Source organism: Austrofundulus limnaeus, unplaced genomic scaffold (assembly GCF_001266775.1).
Source record: "Austrofundulus limnaeus strain Quisiro unplaced genomic scaffold, Austrofundulus_limnaeus-1.0 Scaffold754, whole genome shotgun sequence".
Classification (NCBI taxonomy): domain Eukaryota; kingdom Metazoa; phylum Chordata; class Actinopteri; order Cyprinodontiformes; family Rivulidae; genus Austrofundulus; species Austrofundulus limnaeus.
Genome location: NW_013953156.1, coordinates 48,549 through 64,055, shown reverse-complemented (window position 1 = coordinate 64,055; position 15,507 = coordinate 48,549). Strand labels below are relative to the sequence as shown.

The 15,507-nt window shown below is 40.6% G+C and overlaps 2 protein-coding genes across 3 annotated transcripts in view; one reads left to right on the top strand and one right to left on the bottom strand.

Moving 5' to 3' along the window:
• Positions 1-3,024: 3,024 nt before the first annotated feature.
• On the top strand, positions 3,025-9,668 carry LOC106532348 (lipid phosphate phosphohydrolase 3). The gene is made up of 6 exons (XM_014028385.1): positions 3,025-3,324; positions 5,700-5,857; positions 5,971-6,257; positions 7,137-7,194; positions 8,642-8,818; positions 8,893-9,668. Exons 1-6 carry the CDS (start codon positions 3,129-3,131, stop codon positions 8,989-8,991), a joined length of 975 nt encoding a protein of 324 aa, XP_013883839.1. The 5' UTR covers positions 3,025-3,128; the 3' UTR covers positions 8,992-9,668.
• Positions 9,669-12,003: 2,335 nt separating this feature from the next.
• Positions 12,004-15,507, bottom strand: part of LOC106532343 (latrophilin-1) — a gene marked incomplete in the record, with an annotated part of 51,783 nt that continues 48,279 nt past the window's right edge. The window contains 2 exon segments of one of the 2 annotated variants that reach the window (XM_014028381.1): positions 12,004-14,906; positions 15,253-15,276. In XM_014028381.1, coding sequence (XP_013883835.1) covers positions 12,931-14,906; positions 15,253-15,276 — 2,000 coding nt within the window. 2 annotated transcript variants of the gene reach the window in all.

The following is a 15,507-nucleotide window of genomic DNA, read 5'->3' as shown; positions in this document are numbered from 1 at the left end:
CCTCATAACCTTGTGTATGAGAGATGTGGGAAAAGCTTAATTCACTTTAAGCTCACTCTTACACTATTTATAACCTATTGAGGACTAAACCATTCTTAACTCACAGGTGAGTTTACCACATTACAACTACTTACACCTATAAATAAAATACATTTTAATAAATACAAAAATATACACATTTCCCCGTTTACTTTTTTATAATCATTTTATATTTCAACCTTACACCTCAACAGCCTCATGAAAACACCAACAAGAAAAACCTGTACAAACAATTCCACCCTCCCTTATTCCATGGTCTCTCATAGAACCTATATAAATGGTGTCTGGACCCAGTGGGAAGCATTTGCCCAAACACCTTTGGAAAGACACAGAAAAGGCAGGTGAGWACTGGCATTTCWAACACTTACACTTTTATCAATAGACTTCACACAGACATTTGCTCAAGTTTCATTAAATAGTAGACCTTATTTGCTCTGAATAACMATTCTTTCCTTCTCACAGACAACCACCCCACTTCTCAAYGAGGAGCAGCTGTGCAGGGCCTGGAACAAAAGGCTACATGCTAATTATTAAAATACTCAATAAATACTCAATAAACAATTAAAGATTCCTGTGYGCAAATGGCCTRGTAACAACCAGACCCTTGTCCTCCACTTTGCTTCGTACGAGGGTCTGGACTCTCGGCTATAGATAAGTGATTCTTGCTGGAGGCGTGACCTCTGCTGAAGTTTGAAATGATTGGAATTGTTGGCTGCGACACGTGTGCCAGCTCCACAGTGAAGCTGTGTGCTAAGCTAAGAAGCTAACCGGAAATCGCGTGTGCTGTAAACAACCCTATTGAGAGGAGAGAAGGACCGAGGTGAACGAGACGACTGTAAATGAGAGCTGCTGCGTTGTCAGACAAATTTAATTTAATTTGGAWGCCTTATCAGCACGGACTGGCTTCATTCACTTCCTCCACTGTCATTGCTGAACTAATTAGCAGACACTGTGCAGAACATCGACGTCGTTCAAAACTCTGCCTTCTGTTTGCTGATTGGCCCAGATAAAATAAACTACAAGCAGACACTGTTCAGAAAATCGACGATTGGCCTGAACGAAAAACCCTCCYGAAGAAATCCTTCTCTATGGGAGAAATCCCAGATTGAGCAGTGAAGGGAAACTTGAAGTGAGTGGAACTGCATAGGATAAGGACCAGGCTAGTGTGCAACTGGTTACTGATGCAAATCTATGCTTAAAGTGATTTAATAAATTGCAAGAGTCCTCTTAAAGTGTTCTAAAAGTGATAGTGTTAGTAAAACATAATCCCAGTAATGAAGTCCATCATTACAAAGCGACACCACAGATTTTCAATAATTTTCAGGTCTGGGGACTGAGATGGCCATTCCAGAACGTTGTACTTGTTYCTCTGCATGAAKGCCTTAGTAGATTTTGAGCAGTGTTTAGGGTGGTTGTCTTGTTGGAAGATCCAGCCCCGGCTTCAGCAGCTGCAGCTTTGTCACTGATTCCTGGACATTGGTCTCCAGAATCTGCTGATATTGGTTGGAATCCATGCGTCCCTCAACTTTAACAAGATTCCCAGTCCCTGTACTGGCCACACAGCCCCACAGCATGATGGAACCACCACCACATTTTACTGTAGGTAGCAGGTGTTTTTCTTGGAGTGCTGTGTTCTTTTTCCTCCATGCATAACAGCCCTTGTTCTGCCCAAATAACTCTATTTTAGTTTCATCAGTCCACAGCACCTTATACCAAAATGAAGCTGTCTTGTCCAGATGTGGTTTAGCATACCTCAAGCAGCTCTGTTTGTGATGTGGGCGGAGAAAAGGCTTCCTCTGCATCACTCTCCCATACAGCATCTCCATGTGTAAAGTGTGATGAATCGTTGAACGATGCACAGTGACTCCATCAGCAGCAAGATGATGTTGTAGGTSTTTGGTGCTGGTCTGTGGGTTGACTCTGACTGTTCTCAAAATCTTTCACTTCTGTTTATTCCAGATTTGTCTTGGTCTGCCACTTAGATCCTTGACTTGAACTGTGCCTGTGGCCCTCCATTTTCTCACAATGTTTCTCACAGTGGAGACTGAAAGCTGAAATCTCTGAGATTGCTTTCTGTATCCTTCCCCTAAACCATGACGGTGAACAATCTTTGTTTTCAGCTCATTTGAAAGTTGTTTTGAGACTCCCATGCTGCCACTCTTCAGAAAAGATGCAAAGAGGAGAAAAACTTACTATTGCCCCYCTTAAATACCCTTTCTCATAATTGGAATCACCTGTGAATGGAGGTCAAGGGTCACTGAACTTAACAAACTAAATTTGAGTTCAATAATTAGTTCTAAAGGTTTTRAAATCAATAAAATGAMAACAGTGCCCAAATTTATGCACCTGCCTAATTTTGTTTAACCAGTTATTACACACTTTCTGTAAATCATATAAACTTAATTTCACTCCTCAAATTTCATTGTTTGTCCCCTATATGATATATTTAACTGATCTTTTAAAAAAAACCTAAACAATCAATAATTTATAAAGATAAATCAAGAAAATTAACAAGGCTGCCCAAACTTTTGCAACGGCCTAAATAAGATATGTGTGTTAAAATAAGGACTAAAGTTAATAATATACAATATTTAATCAGAAATCCCTACTTTATTGTTGTGCTACGTGATCATTGATTATGACAAACTGAACTTTTCATGTGTGTGTTGTCATAAAATTAAGCAGGGAATGTAGTTGAAGTCTGCCAGCTGCCATTCCTTCACTGTGACACATGTCTGATGCACATACCCTCCCATCTGAGTTCGTGGAAATTTCATGGAAATTATTTTTTCCATAGTGCCTGAGAGGATCTGAGAGGAGGGAAGGATCAGATTCCGGTTCGCGTGTTGCGCAAACATCCGGTGTCAAGGTGATGAACAAGCTGCAGCAGCAAGTCCAGACTGGTTCTGCAGACTTCTTACAGTAAATATGACTAAGACCAGGCGTCCAATCAGTGCGGCACCACGTGCAGGGGGACTATTTAAAACCAAGCTTTCACTCTGCTTTCACTAAACTGCGCAGAGGAGCTCCACTGCCTTTAGGATTCAGTTTTTGTTCCTCTCTGAGCCTCAGCCTCCTCTTCAGTCTTCATGTTGGACACATTTGGGACACAGAGTGTCGGGTTGTCCGGCCCACATGCRGAGCTTCAGCTCAAACTGTCGGAACCCAAAGGCTGCCTGTCAGGGATGGACCAGAACACTGGGAAGAAACTGCTGGATTCAAGTGGACCAGTTTTATCCAAGAGCAAGTTTCTGGTGGGCTTAGACCTCCTCTGCCTCTTCCTTGGTAAATGTTTTACACATTTTTAACTTTAAAGAGCYGCATAAACTTATCTTTATTCAAGAGGTTAAAAATCTCTTTTTGATCATTATTTGAAGAAAATTTAAAGCTGAAAACTTTTCAGTAATTTATTATTGTTTAATTTATTTTATCTTTCATACAAACAAAATCCTAAAAGAAAAATAATTATCTGCTAATTATTACCAGCATTGATTTAGACTACACTGATTAAATTCTATGGCAATATTTTTTTTACATGATCTAACTTTTATATGTAGCTATTTCTGATTTAGTCATTTAATAGTTCTTGTCATTTTTGTTTATTAAAATAAAAATGTCAGACGATGTTWGACAAAACTGTCCAAATAATTTAACTTGTTTTATTTTGTTTGACTTGACAAGGTGCTGAATGATGCAGAGTAATTCCTTCCTTTTTGTTTTCAAAATGCACTTAAGTTTCTGTTTTGTTCTGCTTTTCCAGCTGATAACCAGACTAAACGAGCCATCGGATATAGTGGATTAATTTTAGTTTGAATTTGAAAACAGAAAGTTTAGAATGGATGAGTTATAAAAATGGGAATGGAAAACTTCCCACTTTCTCCATTTGCATGTGCTCTCTTGTTTTCCTCGTCTCTTCTCAGCTGGGTTGAGCATTGCCTGGGGACTTGYACTGTTTCTATGACAGCATCCTGGTTCTCAGGGCAGAGTCAGGCCAGAGGGAATTTAGTTTATGAATAAATAAATAAATAAATRGACRACCCCACGAGTATGATGTTTGTGTGTGGATCTGCCCCACCCTTTAGTTGGCCTTGAGGGTCCCTTTATRAGAAAAGAGAGTGGTTATATAATATTATCTGCAGGAGGGAGGGAGAAGTCTTTGTCTTTTTGCTATTATCTGTTTATCTATTGTGGTATAAGATKTGCAAAACAGAAAAAGACAGATGTGTCCAGAGACAAACAGGGCTTGTATCAGACTGGTTCTGGTTCTGGTCGGAGACAACAGTTGTTCTTTGTTTGAGTTGAACTGGAGTCACAAACTCCTTTTCTTTCTGCTCATCTACAGAAACTCGTGCACAGTTCCAACTTTGTGTTTATTTGTGCCTCAACASTCTTGTGGATTTTATCAGATAACAGAAGCTTTTTGCTTCTTTCTTGTCCCAGTGGAGAAGTTTTGTGACTTTTGTGTACTCAGTATTCCTCGTTGTTATTTCCCTGCAAAACAACTTTGGGTTCAAAAGTTAAATTCCATGGTCTGTGTCCCTAACTTTGAGTTTTGTCTTGACCTCAAGCTGTGATGAAGAAGATATTCAGCTGTGTAACAAAGACTGTATTAACGCACATAAAAGTTGTTTTACTTTAAAACATTTATCCTGATGCATCTCAATAATCCAGGTAGAAGAATCTGAGAAGGTCCTCTGGACGGGTTCTTTTTTTTTTCTTTGAAGACACTTTGTTCTCCGACTGAAGAAGTCTCTTGGAGAAGAGACAAAATGTCTTCAACAAAGAAGAAACCGACCTACTCAATGTTTATTTTTAGATTTAAAACATTTGATCAGCTTTTAAATTCCAGGCCTTTATAAGACTGTGTATACGTTTTAATGTGAAAAAAAAAAGATTTTGAGGCTTTGTATTTTTTACTTTTCAGACACTGATGGTTTCATGTCTCAGTCCTGGTGGTTTCATTCCTCGTTTCATCTCTATACAATCTCAGATAATAATAATAAAAAAAAGATCAAAACAGTTCAGTGGCTTTTGATCACAATTTAGTTTTTCTTTTGACAGTCATGAAGGAAAAAGTTATACTGCTGTTTATGTAGACATAACATTTACTTGTGCTGAGTTTACATTTGGCAGCCAGTGAGTCAGGATTGTGACATTGCAGCCCTCAAGCTACACGTAAATTACAGTCATAATCTAACATGCTGATGAAAACAGCATTCATTAAAGGCCAACTATTTTACTCAAAAATGCAAGGCTTCTTTTTAAGATAACAATTAATTGGATCACAAGAGTGATAAAACCTGATCTTTTGTAAATCATGAATGTTTGGCAGAGGCTGAACAGGTAAACCTAACTGATATTTTAAATTCAAACAGCAAATATGATTTTAAAATCATGGCGTGGCACTTTAGGGACATTTTACACGACATTTCACAATGTTGCAACTTACTGATAACAGCTTAAAATACACTCAAAACTAGTGTCAACTTGAAGCGCAATAAGTTGAATTAAATGTGTTGTTAAAAAAAGGAAAAAGAAAAAACTCTAATACCTAAACACAAATTGCACTCCTCTCCWCTCAAGAATATAAAACTCATTTGGGATTGCTTTGATATGAATTAATGTTGGCTAATTTGTTCMATTTCTGTCTTTTCTTGCAGTATCAGTTCCTTTTTTTGCCTGCGAGCTGAAGGCAGTGAGTCCATACAGAAGGGGCTTCATTTGTGGAGACCCCAGCATCACCTATCCTTACCTACACAGTGAAGTCATATCAGACAAATTACTCATCGCAGGTGGAATCATTATTGCAGGCCTCAYGGTAAGAGCTCATAACCTACATTTTTCCCATTGCAGCAGTTGCTTTTTTTTAAAACTCTTCAAAATGAAGATAATGTCCAATAATGCCATTTTTGATTGCATCTTTCTTCTTAGATTACATTTGGGGAATGTTTCCGGGTGCGTTTCCGAGGTGTTACTTCCAAAGCTTTTGTCAGGAACCTGTACGTGTCCTGCCTGTATAAGGAGCTGGGCTGCTTTCTGTTTGGCTGCTTCATCGGCCAATCATTGACCAACATGGCCAAACTCAGCGTGGGTCGGCTACGACCTCACTTCCTGTCTGTGTGTGGCATCACCTACGCATCACTTAACTGCACTCCTGGGACCTACGTTGCAACAGTGACCTGTCCCAGTTCTAATCCCCATTTAGTGGAAGAGGCCAGGTGTGTGTGTTTTTAATGAGTACATTTGTTGGTACCCTTCTAGAATAGGAAAAAATTTTAAAAAGAAGCTGTTGACGGATCACCAGGCTCAGAAACTTTAAAGTTTGTGAACATGAATGTTGGCATTTTCTAGTTTGTTTCTCTGTTAGTTGATGAGCCTTCCTGGGTCTTCTCCATGGAGGCACAAGGATTGAAAATACGTTGACCTTGAAGTTAAGCTTGAATGGTTTTTAATGATTTCCTCATACCATCCACACTATCTGATCAACCTGGGGTTGCATTTCCTCTTGCATCCACATCCTGGAAGCTTGGTTACAGTTCCATAAACCTTATAATTTCTATTAAGGTTGGCAGCTGTGGTCACAGGAACATAAAGCTGCTTTGATATGGTTATTGTAGCTTTTAGCTTTAACGTGTGTGTCTTTAATCTTCTGTCTGAGCTCCTGTTACAGCTCTCATCGTTGCTTTTTCTGTCATGTTCAGCGTGGAACATCAGACTTCTCTGTTTGGTTGTTCCCTGCGAATAGACTTAACAGTTGAAGACAACTGTGATACTAATTAATGTCAAACATCTAATTTGAAACACAAAGTTTGTCATGATACAATTCCATTCAATTCAATTCACAAGTCTACGTTTGATATGATACAATATTATGTGCCCATCGATTCTATCATAAACTAAAGGCAAGCATATATATGGTAGAAAATTACTTTTATGTAACCACTTTTCAGGAGAAATAAAACATGGTTTCAGTGAGCTGTAACAGTACTAACAAGTTTTTCCACATCTTGTGTTTGCAGTCTAAATATCAATATGGATTTATGTTTTTAATATGCTTCTGTTTGAACTAACCTAAAATTGTTTTTTCTTTTTTGTAGGAAGTCCTTCTTCTCTGGCCATGCCTCTTTTGCAATGTACACAATGCTGTATTTAGCAGTGAGTATTTCTGTTTWTACTCTTTCACGATGACACAAACAAATGCTGTTTTTCTCACTTCCATTTCTAATCCAATCTGAGATTTTTGAAGACAGTGTCTTACACGTTGTTGGTCCAGTTAGCAGTGAAAGTGAAATAATGAAAGACGAGAAAACAGAGTGCTCTTTGTTTTGCTGTGGGAGGACTGTGACCTCACCTCACCATCTCACAGCTCTTCTCTATTGTGTGAATGTGTGTGTGTGTGAGTGTGTGTGTGTGTGCCCACATGTTTGTGTGTGTTTTGGAACAGGGTGTTTGCTTAGGCAAATTTCAAATTTCTAAACGTACTAATCTTAGGTTTTGGACTCCTGGTTTGGGGAAACAAGACTGTTGTGAAATTTGTGAAATAAGATTTTAAAGGGATCCCCGATTAGTTAAAACAACAGACTTTATTTAATAAATATATATTTTAGCTGTAAAATAAAGACTGTAAAAATACTGTAGGCTGTTTAGTTTTTATAATTTTTAAACTAAAATTTTAAAAATTATTACACAGATGGGGCCATTTTATTTACATGCAAAGCATTCTGGGTAAATGATGACATAGATAGGTCATTGGTGTGAAGCTGCTAGCGAGCTATATCCACCCTGAAGGTTAATCTTGGACAATATCTGATGATCGACTCTTTTAAATGAAACCACAGAGAGTTGAAAGAGAGGAGAAGGTAGAAATGACTCAGCCTGCAGCTGAAAAAATAGATGGAGAACCTCAGTTTAGCTTGTTTGTCGCGCTAGCGCCGAGCTAATACATATAAGGCAATAWAGCATCGGCAGTAACGTGAAGGCTAACAGGCTAAGCTGAGGTTCTTCTTCCATGAAGCAGCTCTGTTGTCCTCCATCCATATTTTCAGTTACAGACTGAGTCATTTCTACCTTCTCCTCTCTGTCAACGCTCTCTGGTTTCATTTAAAAGAGTCGATCATCAGATATTGTCCAAGATTAACCTTCAGGGTGGATATAGCTCGCTCACACCGAGGACCTATCCACATCATCATTTACCCAGAATGCTTTTGTGTGTAAATAAAATGCCCCCGTCCATGTTAAAATCTACTTTTTAAAAATCACTGAACAAAACATCCTACAGTATTTTTACAGTCTTTATTTTACAGTTAAAACAAATGTTTATCAAATAAAGTCTAATGTTACAACAAATCGTGGATTCCTTTAATAAAACAACTCAAGTTAAAAAAAAGTTTGCAATAAATTTAGGGAGAATAGATCTAGTGCCTCAAATTACTCTTCAGACTGTCAGAACATTCAACATGTTTCAAAAGATACTGATTATGCTTTTGATAAAGGAGTAAAATGAGCCTCCTTTGAACAGAGAACATCCGACACCATTGTTATGAACATTGTCCTTTTTGTGTTATCTAGTTCACTAAAAGCAAGCATTTTCTTTGTTTTTCAGTTTTACTTGCAGGCGCGGTTTACATGGCAGGGGGCTCGATTACTGAGGCCAATGATTCAGTTTTTTGCGGTCCTGCTGGCGGTCTACACAGGCCTGACTCGTATCTCTGATTACAGACACCACCCATCCGACGTGTTAACAGGCTACCTGCAGGGAGCTTTCACTGCTTACTGGGTGGTCAGTATACTTCATCTGCTTGTTTATGGGTTACTGGAGCATGTCTAGAGTCTCAGTTTATGTTTTTTTTGCAGGCCTTTTACGTCTCTCCCATGTTTAAAAGCTCCAGCTCAGACCTGTCTCCCACTGACACACTGGACAGCCCCATGTCACCTCATCACACCATCTGCTAAAGCTCACACCCATCAACAGAACATCCAGCTGCCTGAATCCTGGTCTGAACAGACAGCAGATCTGAAGAATGTGAGACAATTTCCTCAGAAATCCAATAACATACCTCAGCATTATGACAGGAAGTGAGAAAATTAATGTCTGCAACTCAGAAGAGAAAGAAACACAAACTGAATATGACTTGATAGAAAGAGACTGAATACCTGCTTGTAGAGTTTGTTTTATGTAAACAGGCTGAGCACTTTTATCCTTGTGACTTATCCCTTGTGAGATCAAACTGAACACAGAAACCACAGAACACTGTACTTAACTTGTAAATATTTCCTTTTTTATAACTTTATTCATACTTTAAATGCACTTTTACATTTTCATGTTAGTTTTTATATTTATCCCACAGAACTGAATAGAATGCAATATATATTTATATGAATATAAATACATTTATTATTTAACTATTTTTGACAAAAACTTGTTGAATGTTGATGAATGGAAGCAGAAATAGAACTGAAACTGACTTTTCTAAATTATGGTATCAATAGATGTCATTAAATTTTTCATTTCTTTGTATTTATGTGTGATAAAACACACAATGAAACAATACTATAAATTTTAATGTCTTTCTGAGAAATTTGTTGATTAAACAATTTGTAGAATGATTAAAATCTATCTCTGATGTATTCACTGAAAAAGTATGAGTTGTCTGTTTTTAATGTCAGCACACAGATTAGCCTTAGTATATTCAAAACAGGTAAAAATATTAATAAAAATAGAGAAAAAGAGACTTTTTTTGATGTRATGAAATCATAAATTATTTATTTCTGGGTCAATTCACTTCGCAGGTTTTTAAGATTTTTTTTTCTCTCAAAGGGTCTACCACCTCTTCATCTGATTCTGATTTTTATGTTTTTCATTATTTCCATCACTAGAGTGTGAAGAGCATGTTATTTTAAATAAGCTGAATTTGATTAAGAGGGCATTTGGCTGTGAGTGGAGGGGTACAGCCTGGACAGGTTGCAAGTCCTTCACAGGACCACATAGAGACAAACAAGACAGACAACCATTCACTCTCTCTCTCACACCTAGTGACAGTTTAGAGTTACCAGCCTAACAGTCATGGTTTTGRTCTGTGGGAGGTAACTAGAATACCAGAAGAGAACAAGCAAACCCTACCCAGTAAGATCCCTGGTTGGGATTCATCTTGGCAACCTTTTTGCTGAGAGGCAACAGCTCAACCAACTGAGCCACTGTTTAGCTGTGGCATGTTTTAAATAGCCTCCATCATAATAACAAAACCACTCGAGTTGTTCTGGCTTTGAGCTTTGGTGCAGCACTTCAATAGGATCAGTGGCTCTTACTTCATCACCCCTTTGAGAACTTTTTGGAGGTACTAATGGTGTCTATGATGGCTGTTGAATATTTTCCCAGTCAGCTGTGGTAAAAAAATTGATGAGAAATAGCAACTAAGGAATAAACAACAGAACCAACATTCATTGCTTTTCTCATTGACAAAAGCATCAGAACTGAAAGTACTCTTCTAATCTAACGCCTAATGAAAGTTTTGTTGTTGATTGTGCGTTTGCTGTTTTATACAAACACTAACTAATTTCTTGGGTTGTGCTGGCTTAATTTTGTTATCTGTTGGTGTTATTGTTCTTTAGCAATATATTTGTCTCAATTGACACCAGACTGTTGGTGTAAGTGGGGTAGTGGGGCTAAGCCCCTCATTTGTGTTTACATTAAAAATGTTTAAATACCTTATAAACCCTAGCCTGGTTAAAACCACTTCACTTTGCTTTGTACAGAGGGTCTGGACTCTCGGCTATAGAGAAGCGATTCTTGCTGGAGGCGTGGCCTCTGCTGAAGTTTAAAATGATTGGATTGGTTGGCCGTGACGTACGTATGCCAGCGCCACTGCGAAGGAGGCTAAGCTAAGAAGCTAACCAGAAACTGTGTGTGCTGTAAACAACCCTACTGAGAGTACAGAGCCGAATGAGACGACAGTAAATGAGAGCTGCTGCTTTGTCAGACACATTTAATTTAATTTAGAAGCCTTATCAACACAGACTGGCTTCATTCACTTCCTCCACTTCCGTATGCTAAAATAACTAACAGACACTGCGCAGAAAATTGACGTTCAAAACTCCGCCTTCTGTTTGCTGATTGGCCCAAATGAAATTCTGCTGAAGAAATCCTTCTCTATGGGAGAAGTCCCAGATGGAGCAGTGAAGGGAAACTAGAATTGAGCGGAACTGCGTAGGAAGGCAAGGGCCAGGCTAGATATACTCCAATTTAAAATATTGTATCACATTTTGAGAAAACTGGTGCCAAACAATCTCAAGAAAACCCATCTTTTCAAATGGTTATCTTTCACAGACATATTTTGTGGTACAGAAAGGTTGACAGACGTCTCGTCCCTAACCCTTAGTTTTTTGCTCATTGGGGCTCATTTTGTTTTACCCCAAGGTGGACATAAAATAACGTGTCTTGAGTGTGAGTGTATGTGGGTCTGGTTTGGTATAGATTTTATATGATGGTGAACAAGATTAACATAAGGTAGGTTATTTAATTTATTCTCTGTTTTCCTTCATGTCTTTGGAGGAAAAAATTGAAGTGAAAAGGCTGAGGGTGTATAGACTAAAAAAACTTTGAAATCCAGCAAAAGGAAAGGCGGTAAAAATTGACAAAGTTTCATCAAAAGGACTGGCTAACAGAAAGTGGAGCTAACAAATTATTTTTTCTGCTTTACGTGTTCACTGAATGCTTCTGTTGGAATCCAATCTGCAGTTTTTTTTCTTATATATCTGAATATCAGATCTATTAGCCCACTCTACAAATATCACCACCAGTTGCCACTGATCAGCAAAGTGAAGAATTATAAAATAGCATCTATTGATGGAGCCTATCTGGAAGAACTACTTTTTTTTAATTCATACCACTTACATCAGTTCTGCCACATTCTCAGCTAATGTGTAAAAATATCTGAATATCTTCATCTCTCTTTGTGCACACAAACAGAAAAACAGAAACATTTATTTCACATGTTTACTTGAACTTCAATAGCAATACAAGACAATCAGAACACTTGAGGTGAATATGTACAAGGATCTTCAGGGGGTTGCAGAAAAGTTTCTGAGGTTTTTCATGATCTCTAGCTCTGCAGTCAAGTGTTCAGTTGCTTTGACAAACTCATGGCAACAAGTTCCATCAGTTAGTGGCAGATTGAGAGGACAGAAGTTTTGGTCTTGATGTGAAACAGGACAAGTCAAGAGTTAAAATCCGAAGGAGCGAAGCAGTCCTTCACATCCATTTTGATAAAATGCTTTAATGTGATACATTAATTATACAATAATGTTTTATTTACATGTACTTTCTCTCTCATACACACATATACACACCCTTTCACACACACATGCTCATCAGGGAATGCACACACACACACACGCACACACACATTTGCTTGTACGCATCAGCGCCTCCTCCTACAGTATGTAGCCTTGCAAAGCCACTGTAAAGTCATGCACATATTCTTTGAGAGGGTTTTTTTGGCAACACACGAGTGCTTCTTTGACACTGTTTGCTACAGAGAGGGGCAACACCCAGCCAATGAAGCAACAAAAACTGAAATGATGGACCAGTTAGAAAAAGCACCAATGAGATGGGAAGACACAACAGGGTTTCAGGGAAGTCGGAAGAGTAGTAGGAGCAAATAAATTGATTGCAGTCGTAAAAAAAAGTAAAGAAACATGGATAAGGGAGACGTCTCGTGGTGATCGGGAAATAGAAGCAGGGAGGAGTTGAAGTAGTCCATCATCATTGGCAAATTTCTTTTAATCATAACTGGTGGGCTCAAAAATCAATTTTAGATTTCATCTTTTTGTTGAAAAATATCACCATCTTCCTCTTCCTCCCTGGTATCTATGCCCCAATCACCACCGCCCTAGTCACAGGCTCGTCACCCTCTGCATCTGTCCGTCATCTCCATCAGAGGTGGACTCTGCAGAGTACCCTGTCTCTCCATTGGTAGCCAGCGGCGGTGGCTGATAAAAGGTCTGCAGGTGATTGGGCCGTGGGCCCAGCGGGGGTCGCCCCAGGCTGTAGGGGAGCTCCAGAGCAGGCCGCTGGGACGGACCACCTGTGGGACTGATTTCTTCTGGGCCTTCGGGGCTGCTGTCTGGGTACAGGTGAGTTGGCGGTGAGGTGCGGGTGTAGAAACGTGGGGGGGAGCTGCTGCGGCTGTACACCTGCGGGGAGTGGCGGGAGAAGAGGTTGCTGGGAGGGGAGTTGTTTTCTCGCGGGGCAAAGATATTTGTCTGGGGTGAGTTTCGAGGAAATATGCTGAGTGGAGATGAGCGGCGGTCTCCAGGGTAGAGTGGGGAGGGGTTTGAATCTCGGGCGTAGATAGGTGACGAGTCAGGGTCCAGGTCAAGGTCAGGGGTCAAAGGCAGAGTGAAGCTGTCAGAATCTTGCCGTTCGCCGTGATACCGAAGAGACCCTTTATCTTTTCCTCTTTTCCTCCCATCTAGACCTCCATCTTTGTTCTCAAATGAAAAAGACTCCTCCCTGTCCAAATCGATTCCTCCTCTCCACACATCCAGCGCTCTGTCCTTCTGCTTCTCAGTTTCTCGCTCAATCCCTGCTCTCCAACCATCTCTGTCCTTCAAGAACAAAGATTCGTCTTTGTCCCTCTCAAACTCACCTCTCCAGCCATCCATGCTAAAGTTTTTCTTTTGAGTTATAAATGTCTCTTCCTGATCTGTTTCTGTTCCTTGCCACACCTCCATTCGTCCATCTCTCTTTTCCTCTCTGCCTCTCTCAATGCCAGCTCGCCATTCATCCATTGTGCCATCTCTCTTCTGAGAGGTAAAGGATTCGTCTCTTCCCCTTTCGGTTCCTCCTCTCCATTCGTCATACATTCCTTCTCTTTTCAGCAGAAATGTCTCATCCTTTTCTCTGTCCTGGCCACTTTTCCATGCCTCCACGACGGCTTCTCTCTGTTTCAGCAGCAGCRGCTCCTCCAAAGCTTTGTACAGGGGCTCTGACTCCTGCGGAGGAGGAGGAGGCGGTGGTGGAAGAGGCCTGTCCCGGTAACGATCCCTGTCTCGCTCCCGGTCTCTATCTCTTTCTGTCCCTCCACTTGACTCCATCGTGCTGCGGTGTCGGGACAGAGTACCAGGGGTACGGCTGAGGGTGGAGTAAGGCCGAGCCTGGACATCGGGGGGACGTGATTGCTGCCGGTCCTGGTGCCCCCGACGGCCCAGAGTACCTTGCAACTGAGACTGGTCGCCATCTTTTAGCAGCTCACGAGAGTCAGCGTCTGCAGGAACACGTGTGTGAGACCAGCCATCTTGTAAGCGTGTGGTTGTGCTATGATCTTCACCGTGTGTTGTGGAGGTTGCCTCAGTGTCTTGAGTGGGCTGCCTTGTGTGTGCCCAGCCCTCTTGTGGGTTGTGCCGTGTATTTGGCTGCACAGTGGCAGCCCAGCCCTCCTGGGGTGGCTGAGTGTGTCGAGTTAAGGTGGCAGTGTGAGTGAGAGCTGTCCTCTCGTGAAGGTGTGGCCTGGCCAAGCTCCCGTATCGCTCGGGAGGAACAGGCATGGGCACCGAGGGCCTCAGGTTGCTCTGAACCAACTCTGAAATGATCATCTTCTCCAGCGCCGCTGCGTCCGACAAGTTGCGACGCATCCCAGTCCCACTGCTCATATCTGCTGCCCCGTGTGGAGTGAGRAGGCCAGGGGAGATGTCATCCCCACCCATCCCGACTCCTCCATCCCTCAGAAGGTCAGTGCTGCCCACCACTCCAGCTCGGGACCCTGGTGTTGTCCCCAAGCCATGTAGGGTGAAGGTGTTGGGGGTGTAGCCTCCATTCAAACACACGCTGTCCAGCCCACATGACTCCTGACTCTGCGTTCCACCRCCCTCTGTTCAGAGACAAAAGATGGTGATTACAAAAAGACAAAGCACACCAAGTAYTTCTAAAGAACATCTCATGCTTTGAGCTCACGAATGAACAAATGAATGAATGAGCAGAATGGTGTTCATATGTCTGTGATAAGTTGGGCTTTACCAGGACATATTAAGGTATTTATAGATGAAATGTTTGGTTGTGTTGCCACATGGAGAGATGTCAATTATGCCTGTAATGTTTTCTGTATTCGGGTAGTTACTGKGTGTAAAAATCGCACGGATAGTTTATGATTTGAACCACAGAACAAGAGGAAGTGGTGCCCAATGATTCAAAGGAGCACAAGAGTGAAGAGCTCATACTCTGTTTGTTTCTGAAGGTTCCTACTGGTCAACGATAAGACAGAGAGACAGAGAAAGAAAGGGTCAAAATAACACATAAAAATAAAGAAAAAGTTTAACAAACATATTCCCAGCAAACATTGGGCCTCATGCAAAAACCGTTCGTACGAACAGATTTGTTCTAAAGTTGTRCGTACGAGTGGTTTAGGAGAATTTGTGGCATTCACCAATGTTTTCGTATTCTAAGATTTTTTTCAGATACGAACCAAATTCACG